The following is a 19,184-nucleotide window of genomic DNA, read 5'->3' as shown; positions in this document are numbered from 1 at the left end:
TGTAAATTCAAAATTCGAGCTGCCAGTGTGATGAAAAAGTTAATGACCATGACATATATCAAACAGTATAAAAGAAGAATTAGCAGTGAAATGTTTAATCCCAGTTTGATAAGCGATTCTACAGATATATGCAAAAATGTAAGTGTGACATTCAGATGCACTAACGGATAGACACCCTCATATATCCCAAGAATATGATATTCCCAATGATGGTAAATAAAGTCAATATCAAGTTTCATGACAAGTGGTTCCCCAGATATATGGACAAACTTGAAGTGTGATATTCAGACCTGCGACCACCTCTACTATAGCCAGCGCTGGATAATAAGGACCAAGTATGCAGCCATTATTTCTAAAACTTGAGTGCTTAATACTTTTCTGAGGATAATAATTAACAATTCAGTTTATTTCCCCTCGTAGTTTGGTCACCAGCTAGACAGGTGAACTATATGCTGCCTTACCAAGGAAGCAGCAAAATGTTTCAACGTATCATACCTGTCCTCTAAAACTTTAACATTGTCTTGAAGTGATTTCTGGTGTTCTCTTAGCTTCTGGTTTTTCGTAAAAAACTCCTCCAGTCTTTCGGCATCTCTGGAGAAATAAAACAAAATCAATAAATACACTGTTGCTCATACATTCAACTGATCTTGTTCTACTGAAATGTTCTGTACCAGCTTTTGAAGCTACAGTATCAGACTGTAAACGGATTTACTGTTTTCAGAGATGTGCAAAAAATATACATACTTTAAAAGGTTTAGATGATGTTCTAGTTTCTCCTTGCATGCAGGTATTCAGTGGAACAGGGATTGTATGCAAATTCAAAGTCTCAAATTAAAGGGAAAATAATACAGTTCGTGGATTTCAAGAAGCAGGTATCCCTTTCTTCTATCATGATTCTGAATAGCTGGTTACGATCCCTATTTTCTTTTTGCATGCTTGCATGCTCTCTCTCTCTCTTCTGTTCTTCAACTACTACAAGATTGTATGTTGATGATTGCTGTGTTATTGGCTTTTTTAATTGTCATTCTTTCTTTACCCCTGTAATGATATTTTCTGTTCTTATAGAAATGTTAAAAAACATAATTTGTATCAGTTGCCCCACTGTACATGGTAAAGTTATCATCTAAATTAAAATAAGCACATTGTCTTTGTATTGTTCTTAATTTAAAAAATGTTTGGCTTTTGCATAATCATTTTCCAAAGTACATTTTAAAAAGGGATCATGGTAATATTCTACAGTAAATCCTACATGCCTACCCAATGTAGAGAATTAATTTAATGAGAAAAACATTCAGCATTATGGTCAATACATTTCAAAAAACAACAAATCTTCCTGTAAGGAGAGCCAGACATTTTGGCCCACAGCCGAAACTCAGCAATGCCCTGTGACCCAGTCAATGACTGCAATATTCTTCTATACCAAGACATAAAGGAGTCCATTGTGAGACTGGGTATCAGCTCTGAAATATTAAACCTCAGGTATTAAAGGAGGGTCAATGGGGAAACAGTGACTTTTGTTTAAGGTTATTATACCTACTATAAAATACTTGTATAATGACCCCTGCAAACAGTAATTAAGCCCATTTGGAATGGTATGCAAGATGTCTGAACAGACGAGCATTATGTAGCATTATGATCTTCAGTTTTGTACACTGCACATTTAATTACATAAGTATTACAAATGCTCACGGATTGATTTTCTTAGTAATGCATTTTGATATAGTTTATTATTATTATTATTATTATTATTATAATATTTATTTGGCAGATGCCTTAATCCAATGCGATTTACAGGTGTTACAGGGAAGTACAGTATTAAAATACAACATTAATACAATTAATATTGAAAAGCAGTGTAGTTTACAGTAAGTGCAAATGATACAACTAAATACAATATGAACTAAGATGCAACAAGTAAGGATTACAGCAAGTTACATCTACGATGACATTAGTAGTGCAATAGTGCATTAGCTGAGTATCCAGTAGCTTTGTGCTTAGGTTAGGCAAGCCCAGTGCATAGTAGGAGGTGCAATATTTAAACACTAGCAGCACATTTTTTGATGTTACTAGCTAACTGAAGAACCTCTAGCTACAGACAATAGATGGCTAAAGTTTGACAGGGACAGGTATTAAAAATGGGTATGTATAAATATTTTAACTTTCTAGGAAAATAGGTACTTACAAACATCTCTCCTTCTTCAGTTTGGCAATTTTACCTTGCAACCCTAAATGTGATACAAGAAGTTTATAGTTATGTTTATGTTCAAATCTAAAAAGCTAAACAGTTTTGAAGATCTTGTGATCAAACTCTTTGATCAACCTTTTTTTATGGCCACCTTTTATATTTGACATTCTGAAGAGAAAATAAAAGCATTATGGATAAAACTCTTTACTAGATGACTCGGTTAAAAAAAAAAAAATCAATTCGCAATAATAAAAAATAAACTTTAGAACATTCATAAGTAACATTTTTAAAGTGCATTGTAGTTCTCAAAAACTTTTGATGACAATAATGGACATAAATAAACTGATGGAGCCTTGTTTAACAGCAAGTACTATAGGCTGAATAAGAAGCCTGATCATGGGAAAGATGGTTCAGGGGACAGCTGAAATGTCTTTTGACTCGGGTAGAAAAGCACCCTTTTTATCTTGGGAAAACGTTTGTGCCCTGTCATGCAGATCTGGACTGAAAAAGAATAGGAAAAAAAAGCTGGTTGCTATTCATCAAGTCAATTAGGCAGCTGCAATTAAAAATGTAAAAGCCATATAAAGTGCACTTTAATCCTCCTCCACACCCAAGTGGAGGTATGAACCTATTCAACAATGCAACTCCTGTATGAACAGGTACTCTGTTCACAAAAGTATTTCAAATTGTAACATCAGCAACATGAGCCACCGACGGAAGAGGCTGGGCCCAAAAGACCAGCTACTGTGTGCTGTCTGTAACTCTATCTGCCATTCACTGCCAGAAAAAAAAAGGATTTAAAAAAGTTTCAATATTTAAAATCTACCACGTAAAATATTTATTTAATGTATAACATAAAATAAAATTCATATTCTTTAATTATAATAGTATAAATGTAAGTTCTAGGCTATATCTCATACTCACAGTTGAATAAATTATATATTTCTACAGTATTCAGCCTGTAAGGGAAGTTTAATGAATGTTTCATAAATTACAGGGAGGGGTTTCTGAAAAAAACCTGTTTAACTACAAAGAACTTTTTTTTTTTAAATAAATGATTTAATGATGTTAATATCAACATGGTTTCATTATTATTTTTTGTTTTAATTATATTATAAAACTCCAATTGAAAGTAAATTCAGACAGTAATTATTATAGTGAAGTAGTCGTTGGGTATAGGAACACTTTGCCTAAGGGAACACCCTTGTGGTGAAACTGATTTTTCCCATTGTAAATGCTCCGGCTAAAACAAAAAGGAACTTCGCTTAAAAGCATACCTTCTTGGCACCAGTAGCGAATTGTTAACAACGTATACAGTACTGTTTTGTAAACTGATAACTCATCATCATCAATCTTAAATAAAAATGGTTTATTCAGTTTTTTCAAAAGCGACTTGTCATCACGAGTGTCTTCAGGCACACTGGTTGGTTTATTAAATCTTTCCAGAACCGCCGTCATATCATTGCCTTGTTTTGTATTTTGATTTCCATGAGTGCACCTCATTGCTACAAAATGCCATGTTAACAAACGGCGAAATGCGCCGCTGTTTCTCTGCTACAAAAAAGTTGGAAATTGTTCGAACTCCTGAAAAAAACCTGAATCAGACACAAGTCGGTGAGCAATTTGGTGTTTCCTGTTCTGGTGAGTTGCTTCACCATTCTGTTAAATAATGTGCATGTTTTAACGTGTGTCGGGGTGCTGTGTTTATTTAGTTTCACTGTTAGTTTATTAATGTTAGTTTGTCTGTTACTTTATTATTCTAGTTTATTAACATACACTTGCCTTTTATTTTACTTATTCAGTTCATTTCATATGTTGATGCACATGTGTCATGACAAGTAATACATATTTATTGATTCATATTGTGTCTGGTGGCTAACCGTGTTAGAGAACACTTTGGCTATAAGAACACTTCACTTGCTTCTCAAGGGGTGTTCTCTTAGACTACTGTACAAGCAATAAATACATATTATATGTATAAATTTATATATATAAAATAAAATTTTAAAAAAACTTAAGTGCATGTAGAAGTCCTACAACTACAATTAAGGAAAATGCAAACACTTAAAAAAATTAAAATAATAATCAAGACACTCTTCCCTTTACCGATGCATGACTTATATTTTATAGCCGTGGCACTGTACCTTGTACTTCGTTATCATGGCAGTCTTTCAGCTTTGACCAGAGGTCTCTGAAGAGGTCACTGGCAGGTTCTGCTGAGACCCCAGAGCTGGGGCTGCCACAGCTCCCTGCGGTGCTGTTCATGTTATCTGCCAGTCCGTCCCAGTTTGGCTGTTACATCAGTTGTTTTCTGTTTCACAAAAGATGCTGAACCTAAAACAGAATGACACATTTCAATGTTCTCCTGTATACACAAAATAAAAACAGCAATAAGAGATATGGTGTATATATATATATATATATATATATATATATATATATATATATATATATATATATCAGTGCTGGGAAAAATATCCAAATACTCGAACAAATATTTTGACATGTATTCGGAAACAAAAAAAACAGATGTCCGTATTTCGCTACAAATGACAAAAATACCTTGCACTTATTTACCGTCTCACCAGAATTTGCACGACAGTTTCAAAAAATGGCAAATGAAAAAGAGCTCTGTGTGATATGCGAGATGACTACATATATAAAAAAACCCACAAAGATCAACACAGCAGCTCTCGAGCCTCTATTAAAAGTTTTAGACAGCAAAAAGTAAACAAACCAGATTATGCACGCGTAAACATCGTGATCTCTATGGAAAGTCATCTGGGACAAAAATGCTTTGTGCTGCTTTGAGCGAGTCAGAATCTCATGGGACAGAAAAAAGGCAGGCACGTAATTCTGAAATGCCTCACTTAAACAGTACCCAACTTCCTAAAAATGTTTTGTTGATCTATATTTATTTTATATAGATTGTATATATTGTATTGCTGGGATGAACACGGGACTTTCATGTTCGGATATTCGCTCATAATTTAAATATTCATTCGGATATTCGTTCATTTTTCAAAAAGTAATAAAAGCCATTATATTGCTCAGAACGCAGGCAGCGACAGCATAGCAGCAGGGGCAGGGGTGTGTGGCCGTAAAGAATAAGTTGTGTAGGACTTACTTTTACCCCAGTGAATTAACTACAAAACAAAGGATGCCAAATAGCAGTTCAAGTTAAACGCTGTTTTGTTTATTCCCAAAATTCTTCACAGTAAACAGTGGCCACTGACAAAGTACTGACATGAGGTTTACTGATTTTTGTATCCAAATACATGTCAAAAAAATATTTGTTTGAACATTCGGATCTTTGTTCCAGCACTAATATATTATATATTTTTTGTTGCGACTTTCTGTTATGTAGAATGTAATAAACGAGAACCAAAGCGGTGAGTTTTGTTCCCCTTCACTTTAAAATGCCATTTCCACGTTTGTTTTATTTGAAATTTAAAAGTTAAATTTCAGTTTTTGTTTGCTTGTTCAGCTACAAAAAGGCACAAGTAAACCTCATGTTATTACTTTATGAAAACATGTTTACTGTGAAGAAATGGCAATGGCAAGGAATGAAAAAAAAAATGCTGTGTCAACGTTATGGACTTTTTATTTTGTGAATAACAAAACAGCGTTTAACTTGAACTACTATTTGTCATCCTTTGTTTTGTAGTTAATTCACTGGGGTAAAGTAAGTCCTACACAACTTATTCTTTACTGCTAGGATATTTTTCTATTTTAACATGTTACACATTGTAAGGTCTTGCTGTAAAATAAAGGCGCACACACACACACGGCCACTCCCCCTGCCCCTGCTGCTATGCCGCAATATAATGGCTTTTATTACTTTTTGAAAAACAAACGAATATTTAAATTGAGTGAAAATCCTGTGTTTCATCCCAGCACCAATATATATATATATATATATATATATATATATATATATATATATATATATATATATATATATATATACACACACACACACACACACACACACATATATATATATATATATATATATATATATATATATATAAAGGAAATGTTGTTCTGGTTTAAGATTTGAATACAATGAAAGTCCTTTCAATCAACGTTGATAAATATTCTTGAAGACAGATACTTGGAATAGGAGTACATCTAAACATTAGAAACTTCTGCACATATAAAGGAAACTTGTCCTGTAGAGCACCAAAGCACTAGTGAATATAAAATTTAAACAGCTATTGTGGACTTTTAACAAATGTATTGGACAATTCTGTTTGAGTGCATTCATGTGTTACTATGACCCAACATGTTATATCATAACAGAAGGTAAAAGAGACTCATAACATCACAATAAATCACATTACTGGGGTGAGGGGTAAAATGTGAATTTAATGTACCAATGGATATATTCTACAAATGGAAAGAAAGCCTAAGTCTGCAATTGTTACACTTCCTCTAAAAATAAAGTCCGGACAGACTTTCCTTATTCTCTTCCAGGTCCAGCTGCATTAAGAATTGTGTTATGTTGTAATATACTGGATGCCCCGACAGCCACCTCTAAAATAATTACAGCTGTACCATTGGACTATTAATTTTTGAACTCCATTTGTTTGCTCATCTTTTGGCAAACTGAGTTAATTATTAATAATTACTAACAACTGTCTTTCGTTGTGTGTGATGTCAGTAGCACGGCTCGGCTCTGCAGTGGAAAAACAACCCAGGCTCTCCTTAACCGCACCGTGAGGACTCGGTACTGTCCCAGCACGGCTCACTGTACAGTGGAAAAGAGGCATAAAGGCATCACATGGACAGATTCCATAGTTACCCTAAAACATATTTAATCCCATTGCCCTATTACAGCACCAAGAAAGCCTTATTTACAATACACAATAATGTAATATGAAAATATATGAAAGCACTAAGGTTTGTGATTGTCAAAGCAGAATATATTGACCATACTGGACAAAGAAATACTGTACAAACACATTTTTCCTGACAACATACCATTGCCATATTCTTACATACAGCTAAAACAATACAATTGGTGAAGAAATATAGCCAGCCTGCCTAAGGCATCTGCAAGATAACAAACCCAAGTGGCCTTAGAATGTTCTTTTCAATACAAACACCACCACAAGCATAGCCATACTTAGGCTAGCTCCAAATACAAAATATTAAAAATGCTGAATTCTTCACCAGTTGTAAATGTTCAAGTCTGCATTCTGTTACCTAATGTACTTAAATAGGGAAACCTTTAAATGCACTTTTTTATCTGTTGAAAGACTTAAATAAAGACCAAATATAGACTGTGGTAAAAGATTAGGCTACACGGCTGCAAATGAAAACAGTACACTAACATTTATTATCTGATAAATAATTTATAATTAGCCTATACATGCAAAAGACAAACTATTGTTGGGTTGCTTGCTGAACGTCATAGGATCCATTATCACAGCCCATTACCTTTAGGAATAAAAAAACAGCCCTGGGACACTAAAAAGGGGATTAGCAATGGTTTCACACATATTTATATACACACGCATCCTGTAATTTGTACAATTTAGATGCTACATTGCAAAATTCCAACGGGGGGGGGGGGGGCACCAAATCTTTTATTATTTTAGCAAGTTATTGCTATTGTTTGTTTTATTTAATATATTACATTTAAAACAGATAGTGTGGGTGTTAAACTACAGATTATATTGATTGTAGACACCAAATAAACCCGTTATCTATTGTGAAGGACCCAACTGAAGTCCATGACAACATTAAAAATCTGTCAGGAAGTCAGATGATATGGTTTACCTGTTTGGTCATATAATACAGTGGGACGGTTGGTCAAGTTATTCCCTACTACTACTCATGTTCAGGGTGCAATATTTAGATCCCTGGCTTTTAAGGCAAAACCGGTTTGCATTAGCAGTAAGAATGTCATTGAGTGCATATACATGCTTTAAAGAAATTAGACATGATGAAGCATGCCTTCATTCCTTTCTTTGCTGCTGCTGATATCACTGGGCTAACATTGGTTAATCAGGTACCAGATTTCACAATCCATTTTTCCCCCTTTTTTAAAAAAATTTGTTTTAGTTTTAACATGTTTTAATTATGCATGTTATATTTGAACAAATAGAACACAAAAGACTTACTGTTAATATTATTTTTAAATATTACTATTTTTTTAATAACAGGGATTATATCATTTTTATCAAGTAAATTTAATTTAAAACATATACATAAACATGGAAATACAATTAAAACTTTTATAAGAAATAAATACAAATCAGATATTGTAGCTTATAGAGACCCAGAAACAATTAATTACTTTAAAAAAATAGCCAATAGCACTCACCACCATATTATATTAGAAGCTCTTGATTACAGATGTTCCCTTAATATACAAATTTGCAGCGTCTATTAAACGAGACCATCCCCTGGACCATAGCACATAGAGACAGTGAGCTGGAAGAGAACAACTGCTTGACTAGGCAGCTCTGCTCTCTAGCTAGAGTATATATAATGTACAACAGATAACCTAATATGCCTTTCATCTAACTGGCTGGGCAGGTTTGTACATTCCCTGGGACCCGGAATTATACCTGAATTAATTGGCATAAGAGGCTAGACAAACCGGTTCTCCGATCAAACAGACACCAGTCTGACCAGTCTGCTTCAAAGGCAGCCACAACATGTTGCTGCCAAGCAGATATAAGCCTTATAACGCAGTGTGATTCACGACTCTACTCTCAGGCGAAGGGCTGGGGATAAAATGTTGTAGCCTCCAGCTAGAAAAGCAAGAACAATATATGAAGCTTCAGCTCAAAGTGATAATGTAAACAGCTCGTTAAAATTTACGGAGAGATTTTAACAGCGCCTAGATGGTTTTGAGAGAGCTGAACATTACTAATTACACACTGTTGGGTTTTTATATTTTCTGCAATAGTCCTTCCTATGTGCTCTGTGTGTGGATCTTAATTGGTTAGGGGCTTGAAATAGTAGTTATCTTAATGTATTCTTCTTGTTTTTGTTGATTAGTTTCACTTTGTATATTGTTCTGTCTCAGTCATCAAATCATGGTGAATTTTTAAGACTCAAGTTTAACACATACCCATGGCTTTAATAGGGCTCTCAGAATCATATCTAACCTCCAAGTACTCCTGGTATACCAGAGTCTTACCATTAACTTGCATCCACCCTCTCCTTTTCCTTCTGGATTTAAGAGCTGCAATCAGTCTAGCTCCTACACATTTTGATAACACTTTTAGCTTAGGGATCGGTTTTTTATTGAGATTAGCAGGTAACACTTACATTTAGGGATGTGTTATAGATTATGCTTAGAAATAATACTGATTGGGCCTATGAAATATAATTTTCTGTACAGCTTTTGGCTTTAGTTCCTTGCATTGCCTGCACCCAGCTACAGTTGCACATGTTTTAAAACACACAACTGCTCTGCCTAAACTTGAATTAGGGTGTGTTTTCTCTTTTCCAAATCTCAGCACCTAAACAGCAGCATGGTTGCACAAGGCAAGGATCTTCCACCATCATGGTCTAATCCAACCTTAAACTTACAAAATGATTCAAACAGCTTATTGATGCTAGTAGAAGAATACACATTATTTGGGGGTTAGTGGTACTACATACCTTCTGCCATCAACAAGAAACTTGCCAAATAAGTCATCCGATTACTAAACAGTAGCCTTTAATCCATAAGGGCTGCTATTGTGTAGCAAAGTAAAGACTTTATTAATATAATTTCATTATTTTGGATTTAAGCAAGCACACAATTAAACAAAAAAAAGGAAATACGCTATGTTACTAGCAGTCATTACACTGTAGGGTAACAAAGTCACCAATATTCAAAACACAAAAACCATACAAGAAACGGGGAAAAAAATATTCTGGAGATGTTAAAAACGAAGGAAACGGGTAAAGTAGGTTTATTATGAAAATATTAAACCGACTGCAATAATTTCAGAAGTTTATTCAAACTTCTTACACCATTATTTCTAAACAGCCAGAAACATGGATCCAATTCAAAACTTTAAGGATTTTCTTTTTGTTTATAAGCATTCTCTATAATAAAATAGGGCTTTCAAGAGTAAGAATAAACATATTATCCTCTAAAACAGTTGAAATGGCTAAGTGGTTGATTTCAACCAATCAAAAACAGGCCTTAACAAAACCATAAAACATTCAAGTTTTGTTAATAGGGCTATTTACTAGAAAATTGTAATCTTAACATTCTAAAGCACCCTACTGTTGCTACTCACAACTTCCGACTGGACAGTAGTTAGTCAAAGGTAAAACAATACTGTAATTTGCCAAACTGGCAAAAGAGTAGAGTGCCTCCTTAAAATTCAAGTGTTTTAAAACCGCAAAAAAATACATTCATGAACAGACTTGTCAGTGGAGCAACAGAATATAAACTAGAACATACCACGTACAGTAGATAATACAAACATTATTCTACAGCTTAATAAGATGTTCAGAAATGTGACCTTTTTTTTAATTCAGTATAAATGATATTGACCAGTCTAGATGCTTGTTCCAGCTAATCCATTAACAGTTTAATTTATTGAACCTAGGTCTTCAATGAAGTAATTAAGGATCTACAGTATTTGGAACTAGGTCCTGGTTTGCAATGCACTGAAGAACCACATCATAATGTACAGAATGGGCTATCACAAGCACACAAATGGTCTTTAGGAAAGCAGAATCTGACATTCCCACCTCTACTGGAGGCCCTAATTCAAGCTCAGCTTTCACAGTTCAAATTTCATTGTGTTTTGAATTTGAAGCTTCTGCTTCCCTAGACTGTTCAAACATGACAGTAAAGTTTTAAGTTTACTGTCATGTTTGCACATGGCTCCCATTGGCAAGCATGTGAACTGTACCACAGGAACATGTTTGGAATTACCCAAAGAAATATATATTTTTTTTTTATGCAGGTTAGTTGTTCTGATCGTTTCTGTTATATTGCCGTAGAAGCATGCTTTTTTGTTCATATCAAACATTAAAAGGAACCAATGGCGAGATGTAACAATGTGCTGTTGTCCATCTTGTGCTGTTCCGTCCTATGTTTGTTAGTTTTTGTAGACCCTTTTGTTTTGGCCCTTATGCCGTTTGTTTTATTAATGTGTTTTGTTTAGAGTTTTGTACCATCTTTGTTAATAAAAGTGAACATTAGCGCTAACTTGCAGCTTTCCATGTCCGAGTCTCTCTCCCTAATAAATAACATCCGGGCCGTGACGCTAACCTGTCACAGGTGGAAATTAACCTTTTTTGTAAACTAACCACCCAACTATTACCTACAGCAGGTGAACACAACTCCATTAAGAGGTAAGCCAAACCACAAATAATAATAACCATTTAACCTTACAGATGCAATTTTAAATAACATCTGTAACACGGCCACACTCACAGTTGTTCGTTTGCCCCCTTTAAAAGACTGACCCGACACAGAAATTGAGGTTTAAGTGCTTACGCGCATGTTTAATAATACAAAATAAAGAAAACCAAAAATAAAGACCTAGCTCCTTCAGAGCAGGTCCCCGACTAGATCACAGGACGGCTAAGTCGTTTAACTGGCATAAAACAAAAAACACACCGTTTTTAAGAATACCCACAGCACTCACAATCGTGACTGCTTGGAAACAGACTACACCTCTTCTGCTTCCTTCTACTCAACAGCCTCGAATGAATGCTCTGTGGGATTTGTATTCCCCCAGAAACAAGTATAGGCAGCTGGCGCTAATTTACAATAATTTGCCAACTGCCAAAACAATTAATGTTTGGTACGGAGGATTTTAACTCCCTCCCTGCTGTGCTACACATCATAATAATTGCATTTATTATTTTTAAAAAAAAGAGCAAAAATAATACTTATTTTTAATATGTATTTCTTCAGGACAGCCCAAGTGCCACATCAGTTTACCAGTTGTGTTATTTTTAAATTTTAGTGCTGAGTGGAAGTAAGACACAAGGTGGCAGGTAACTTGGCTTGTCCTTTACTGTGCATTATTTCATTGAACTGTATCATTATCATAACTAATAAAACTGTACAAAGCAGAACTGGATCAACAAGGTTTCTTTGACACAATGGTCTAATTAAAACAATTGGTGCCTTCAGTTCATATCCAAACTAGGCAGCTGGTGGGTGCAAGCTATTCCCAAGATTGTTTAATTAGGCCATCATTTTCAGGGTCAGCACTCCCTGCCGCTTGTTTCTTGTGATATACGCCCAGGAGATAACAAGTGTTAACGTGTTTTTTGCTGGAGAACCTTGTACCCTTTACAGTACTGCGGTTGTCATGTTTGTATACTGGGTGGAACACCTAAAAATGTTGAAGTTAAAACACAGCATCTTACAACCAGCTGTGGTACTAATTCTATACCTCTGTTACCAAGATACATGTTATCAGCTATTGGGAACTACCAGAGAAGTAGGCACATCATGAAGTAATGTTTAACACGCAGTAGGAAACAATGCAAAATGTCATGTGAGTGACTGTATAAGCCCAAGAGCAATTTGCTGTTTTTTTTACAGTGTTATAAATGGGTAGATTCAATAATGTGTAAGAACAGGCAGGATTGTAGAGTAGGTGCCCAACTAGTCTGCAAATCTGTATGCCAGACAGCAGCTGCCACTGGGAAATCAAAGACCAATGTGTCACACATCTGTAAGAAATGGCAAAGGTTCCAAGAAAACAGCTACTGCTCTCTTTGTGTGGTTAGAAGTGATTGCTGATTGATGTGATCAGATGATGGCAGGTCAGTATGGTCAATTATATGAGTATTCACTGAAGAATCGAAATCCAGGTAGTGAGCAAGCTACATCATCCAGAGCAAACAGTAATGTCACAGCGTACAACGATCTTAATTCAGTTGCTATAAAAGTCGTACTGTAGAACTTTACATTTTTGGGGGGTACTCAGTAATGCTAAAGAATTGGTCAAAAAGAAAAAAAAAATATGAAATAAGCCCTAATGAAAGTTGATCCACATTTAGAAAACAGAATATCTTAGGACCTAAGTGACCTACAGACATGCTGTTTGACATTTACCAGTTTCTTGCACATTATTAACAGTATTCAGATTGTATTGCAACATGTAACAGACACCCATCACGACATTTGAAAATAGACACTGCAAGTTTTCCATCCAACTCCTTCGTTTTTTTTTTATTGTTTTTAGATAGTACTTGTTCGTTATCACATTAAGTAGTGAAACCTAAACATGTTTTAATAAAGCACCCGTCTGTACACAACAGATGTTTACTGTTATCAACATCAACCCACGTTTTTAGGAGGAATACTGAGCAAATCATTGATTTGTTTTTATTTTGTATTGTGACTGTCTTCTTGAAATTACACTTGCTAGAACTTAGTATGTCATTTGAACCACTACTGTATTTACCTGTGTGAGCACTGGTAATACTGTGAACAAATATAGTTCCTGTACAGTTTACTTAATAAAATGGTTTCCTATCAGTTTAGAAAAAAAAAGTGCAAGACACTCATATTACACACGGGTGATTAAAATGATGACTTTCGCAAACAAGTGAAGGCTTGAAGTAATTGTATTGTACGTGATCTTTAGGTATCATCAGTAACATGCTTATACCAGTACAGCACATTCCATAGCACAAGCGCAAATGTATACTAAACAAAGAGTTTTCAAGACCTTCTTGGCTCAAATTTGAGAGTTTAACTAAAAAGATAAATCTCAAATAAACTCCCTTTTTACATTGTCTAAAAAAAAAACACAATTATTTAAGACATAAGAAAAGGAGGTTTATTCAACTAATTTAAATAGTGGAGGATTCAAATGACACCTTAGTTTAAATAGGATACTCTCAGCTACATTGTTTTTAAACAGAAACAAAATAACTCTTACCTCAAACATTGGTGGTATTTAGAAAAAAATTAAGTCTGAAAAGAGCGTACAAGAATTGTGTTAATGTTCTTCAAAAATTTGCAGTGGATGATGTGTATACAAATATATACAACCAACTCATTTTTAAGGAAGTTACAACATTACCATGCAAAGGTTGTCATATCTGTGGCTTTTTTTTCAGTGAAGCAGCTCAAAATTAGACACCATATAGACTATTTTAGCAATTAATGACAAACAGTAAACTTGTTGTACTACATAGTATATACATAGCTACAATTATTGGCATAACAATAAATAAGGGGTTTACAGAATTAAATTATATCCAAATAAAACGGACAGTGCTCAAATCAACATATATTTAAAGTGAGTAAGTTGAGCACCATCTACTGGTTACATATTGTACAGGCACAATGATGAGAAAATCAGGAACAGCAGTATACAAATAACACCAATGGCAAAAATATAAAATAACTTGGCTATTGTCACATTTGAATTATGCAATTCTAAACTTTACAAAGTGCCCTGCTTTGGCAAGTTTAAATCCATTACAGTTGTAGAGCATCATTACTGTTACTAATACGGGAGGCTAAATTTTAATAAGAAAGGCTTGCCACTGTGTTTCCATATTATTTGTTTATTTAGCAGATGCCTGTAAACAAGGCCACTTACAGAGACTAGGGTGTGTGAACTATGCATCAGCTGCAGTCACTTACGTCTCACCCGAAAGACAGAGCACAAGGAGGTTAAGTGACTTGTTCAGGGTCACACAATGAGTCAGTGGCTGAGGTGGGATTTGAACCGGGGACCTCCTGGTTACAAGCCCTTTTCTTTAACCACTGGACCACACAGCCTCCATAGCCAGCTCTGGCATACAAGACCAATGTGTCACGCATCTGTAAGAAATGGCAAATGTTCCAAGAAAACAGCTACTGCTCTCTTTGTGTTGTTAGAAGTGACTGCTGATTGATGTGATCAGATGATGGCAGGATAGTATGGTGAATTATATGAGCATTAATCGAAGAATCGAAATCCGGGTAGTGAGCAAGCTACATCACCCAGAGCAGACAGTAATGCATGTTACTGTATGCAGGCAGAGGCACTTAAGTCAACATTAATGTCCCAAATAACGACTGCTCTTAATATAGTTGCTATAAAGTCGCACTGGAGAACGTCTTTACACGCTCTGTGAGGTTTATACTGTAATTGTAATCCAAGTATTTCAGACGAGTACTAATAATGCGTTCATCACCGCTGGTCACAACCATGTCAAGGAACAATCACAGCGTAATACCACAATTTAACCGCTATTATTTGCATTTAAAAATGATAAAGTGAAGCTCGGACTAAACTGATATATAAAACGTTAGTCAGTAATAGCAGGGAGTCCCTGCGATAAATCATTACAGTATGTGTGGACCCAGTCATGCTTACAAAACCACTGTTCAGGTAAAATAATGTGAGTAGTTGGTTGTCTGGGGATAGGGTCACTACTGTTGACTCTGTCTAAATGTAGTCATTAATTTATTTGAATAACCTAATAGTGACTACAACCGGGAGAAAGCAGACTTTTTGGTATTGCGTAAGTTACTAGAATTTCGTCTACCTTTCTGTAGTGACAATATAAGAAACCCCAAAAGACTACGACTAGTCGTAGTTAAGATTAGAGCTAAAAGACAGAAATGTTGCTCTCTTACAATAATATTGGCCTTACGTTTAGAGAAAGAGAACTGGGTAGTTATATAGGAATTCGTTTTGTGCATAAGGGCACGTTTGTGTATTTTATTTATTTATTTATTTTCACAATATACTGTAACTAAAAACAATATATTATTTTTAAAGCTTGCTTGGTTCACAAAATTCCTTACTAACCAAACAAATAACCTTGCTTGCTGTAACATGTAACTTAACTTTGTAATAACACTTTTCCAGAAGCAAAACGGTAAAAACATACAAATGTTTAATTAAGTAATGTTTAGCTGTAACTTACCTATTGTTGACAATCATCTTTTATTTGGAACTCAGCGCGCTCTGGTGCATTCTGGGAAAGTCCAGGACAACGTCCTTCTCCAAATCAGCTTAAAAAGACAGTGCCCAATTTAAATTACAGTATTCTTCTGTACAGTATTTGTGTTTTGATGTCGTATATTAATTGTAAACTGTATTTCGCCATCAACAGGGATCATTTTCTGTGTTGTGTCTGTGTGTAAATGTACAAACTGCATTTTATTCGTCCTGCTATGTTATTATTTATTGAGGAACATTCAGAAATATTTTCTATAACAGCATTTTACACATATTAGGCAATATTATATATAAAATGTGGCCAGATGACCTGTAAAAACAATATATTTTCAAGAGCTTTTGTGGAATCATGAAAAAGTGAATGTATTATGTTTCCAGTCTGCACGGTAAGTTTAGTTTTCTGGGTAATATGGCCAGTTTTTTTATTGAGTAGTAATTGTTCTTTTTGCCTATATTGTTTTATCTAGGTTTTATTTATGACCATGTTCAATGTCTTAGTTTGGGGTATTTCTGCACTTATTCTGCACTAGCTCCAGCATCACACATTTGGCTCTGTGGCCTTCAATGAAATGAAAATCTTTATTTTCTGGCATCCCATCTGCCAAGCCATTTTGCTCATATGTAAATGCAAATCCCTTTGTTCCTGGCCTAATGTATCCTAGTACGCTGTGCCCTTCTGTTTGCTGACATTAGGAAATTATGTCTTTGCACTGAGAGCTGAGACCACCAGGTGGCAGTATGGGAAATACTCATTAGCAAACAACATTAACAGTGCTCACAATTAAGAACGTATTCCAATATATATATATATATATATATATATATATATATATATATATATATATATAGTTTGATTTGTAGAGCAACGTATTGATATAGGTGTGAAAAATCTATTTAAGTAGTTTATTTGTTGTCACAAGTGACAGTTTTTAATGTCTGTATTTTGACTCATTTAATTTGAAGTTTTCATGAATCAGAGCAGTATTAGTACTCCTTTGATTTATTAAATGCTTAATAATGGATCAAGTGGTTCCAAGTCACTTTGGATCCCTGCTAATAGGCAGTCTGGGCGATCCAGTGCCTTTACAGGTTTAACAGCATTAATACTTCAATACAGCAATACAAATATGATTATCGTATGCTTAGCCCTTAGGCTATAAAATGCAAAAAGCTAAAGCGCTCACCGCTAAATCCTACAACATACAATATATCACTCTCAAAGAGTAGAACATAATTTATATACCTTATAGCAATGCATCCAATATAAAAGAGATATAAAATTCAAATATATGCTTACCTTCCAGTATATGGAAGTGTAGTGTAGCATATATTGAAAAATAAGAACTGTCTTCAAAAGGCAGAGACTTTAAACTTCAACTAAACACCAATGAGTTTTTAGAGCCCCTCAGAGCATGGACCACGTCAGCTTGCAAGATCAAGATCAATGGTATCGAATGGAGTCTTGCTCTGGGCTTATATAGGATTTTCCCTTCATTGAATACATCAGGAGTCTCAATTAAATCTGACATCAATCTGCCTTGACATTTCTAATCTGAGTTAATGATATATTCTAGAAAGATCCAGTCAACTATTTTTAAAACTAATTGGAGTTACATAACAACCTTCAAAATTAATTGAATATAACTTCTTTCCAAAAATATTGGAACATGATCTCATAGTTCTCTTTTTCAACACCTCCTTTCTCTAAAAAGTCACTTGAACCAAAGTTCACAGGATCCTTGCTATAATACAATACAATATGATGCAAGTTTATATGTGTATTAAAAGAGATGCTGTTTTATATATAACATCAACTTTTTGTGTGATTATATTAACCTGTGTCTACAATATACTCTGAGCAGTATATTTCGTCAACTTTTCAGATTAGTTTACTTTCATATACAGGTGTGTGTGTTTAACAATTTATTGAACAAATACTGGGGGTTTATCATAAGCCCTTGTTTGAAAGTACTACACATACAGTGGTCAGTTCAGTTATTTCCATTTAAATTTAAGCTATAATGAACATGTTAAATATAATAGCCTTATTTAACTGTGCCAATCTTGGATTAAACCTGACCTTTCTGTCTAAAGATTTGCCTGCGCAGGCAGGTTTCAGACACCCTTTTTACTTGACAAGGCTAGTGTTTTAATTAATATGAAAACTCCACTGTAAGCACTTTAACAAATTCACCGCATGAAGTCATTTTTTGACTCTCAAACATCATCCCAATTAAAGTCGCTACCTGCCTGATAAGAACTGATACTGTAGACAACTTTTCTAATTTAAATGAAATACTCGCTTCAGCTGCCAAGTTTTCATTAATTTCTATGACATAATGAACAGAGTTAAATTTTGCTCATTTTAATGTCTGAAATACTTTTTGTTTAGTTGGAGACAGAAACTGAACTAATTCTTAAATTGATTAAATTAAATGTACATTATCTCAAATGTGTATTAACAATTTGCCTACAACATTGTCAATGTCAGACAGCTGTTATAATAAACTTTTTATATGTTATTTCAACAGTTTAACTTTAAATGACTCTATAACATGTATTTCCAATTCAGATACTTCAATAATTGTATTTTACTCCATTGATCTGTTATGAAGTCATTTAAGCTTTCAATGGAAGGTCCAGTTATTTTCATCTATTGTTAACATGTTAGAATGTAATACTTTTATAGTGACTGAACTAAATCTGACCTCTTTCTCTGTTCATACAAAATCCAGTTGAAGCAAGTTTTAAGACATCCTAGCCTTTTGCCAATTTTTGGTGTTGATTAATATGAAACACTACCGTAAGCATTTTCTAATACTCATTATTTTAGACCAAATTTTAACTTCACGCAGTAAACCTATCCTACGCTTTTCGTTCCCATTTTTTCTTGCCAGATTCTAATTAATTTATGTTATATATAGAAAATGATTATTGTAATATAAACTCCTATCTTCTGTTATCCGAAAGGTATTTTGTTTGTTAATCATAACGAGTGTTGGTGTATTGTAGTTGGTAAACGGGATATAATGCGGGTAATGAGCATGAGTGTTTAAAATGTATAATTGTATTTAGGCACGGGGATTGCACTTCACTTC

General features: G+C 34.5%; 1 protein-coding gene across 5 annotated transcripts in view; it reads right to left on the bottom strand.

Moving 5' to 3' along the window:
* Positions 1-16,154, bottom strand: part of LOC117399618 (DNA endonuclease RBBP8-like) — a 35,979-nt gene extending 19,825 nt beyond the window's left edge. For 2 of the 5 annotated variants that reach the window (XM_059022066.1, XM_059022070.1), the window contains exons 1-4: positions 16,052-16,153; positions 4,330-4,519; positions 2,183-2,225; positions 496-591 (exon numbers count right to left, since the gene is read on the bottom strand). In XM_059022066.1, coding sequence (XP_058878049.1) covers positions 496-591; positions 2,183-2,225; positions 4,330-4,450 — 260 coding nt within the window. In that variant the 5' untranslated portion in view covers positions 4,451-4,519; positions 16,052-16,153. Of the gene's footprint in view, positions 1-495; positions 592-2,182; positions 2,226-4,329; positions 4,520-8,519; positions 8,658-14,064; positions 14,100-14,777; positions 14,905-16,051 lie in introns of those variants that run through there. The other 3 variants (XM_059022068.1, XM_059022069.1, XM_033998910.3) reach the window with 3 other exon arrangements.
* Positions 16,155-19,184: the final 3,030 nt, after the last annotated feature.

This window comes from Acipenser ruthenus, chromosome 4 (assembly GCF_902713425.1).
Source record: "Acipenser ruthenus chromosome 4, fAciRut3.2 maternal haplotype, whole genome shotgun sequence".
Classification (NCBI taxonomy): domain Eukaryota; kingdom Metazoa; phylum Chordata; class Actinopteri; order Acipenseriformes; family Acipenseridae; genus Acipenser; species Acipenser ruthenus.
The sequence above is the reverse complement of the archived record's forward strand: the minus strand, read 5'-3'. Positions and strand labels throughout refer to the sequence as shown.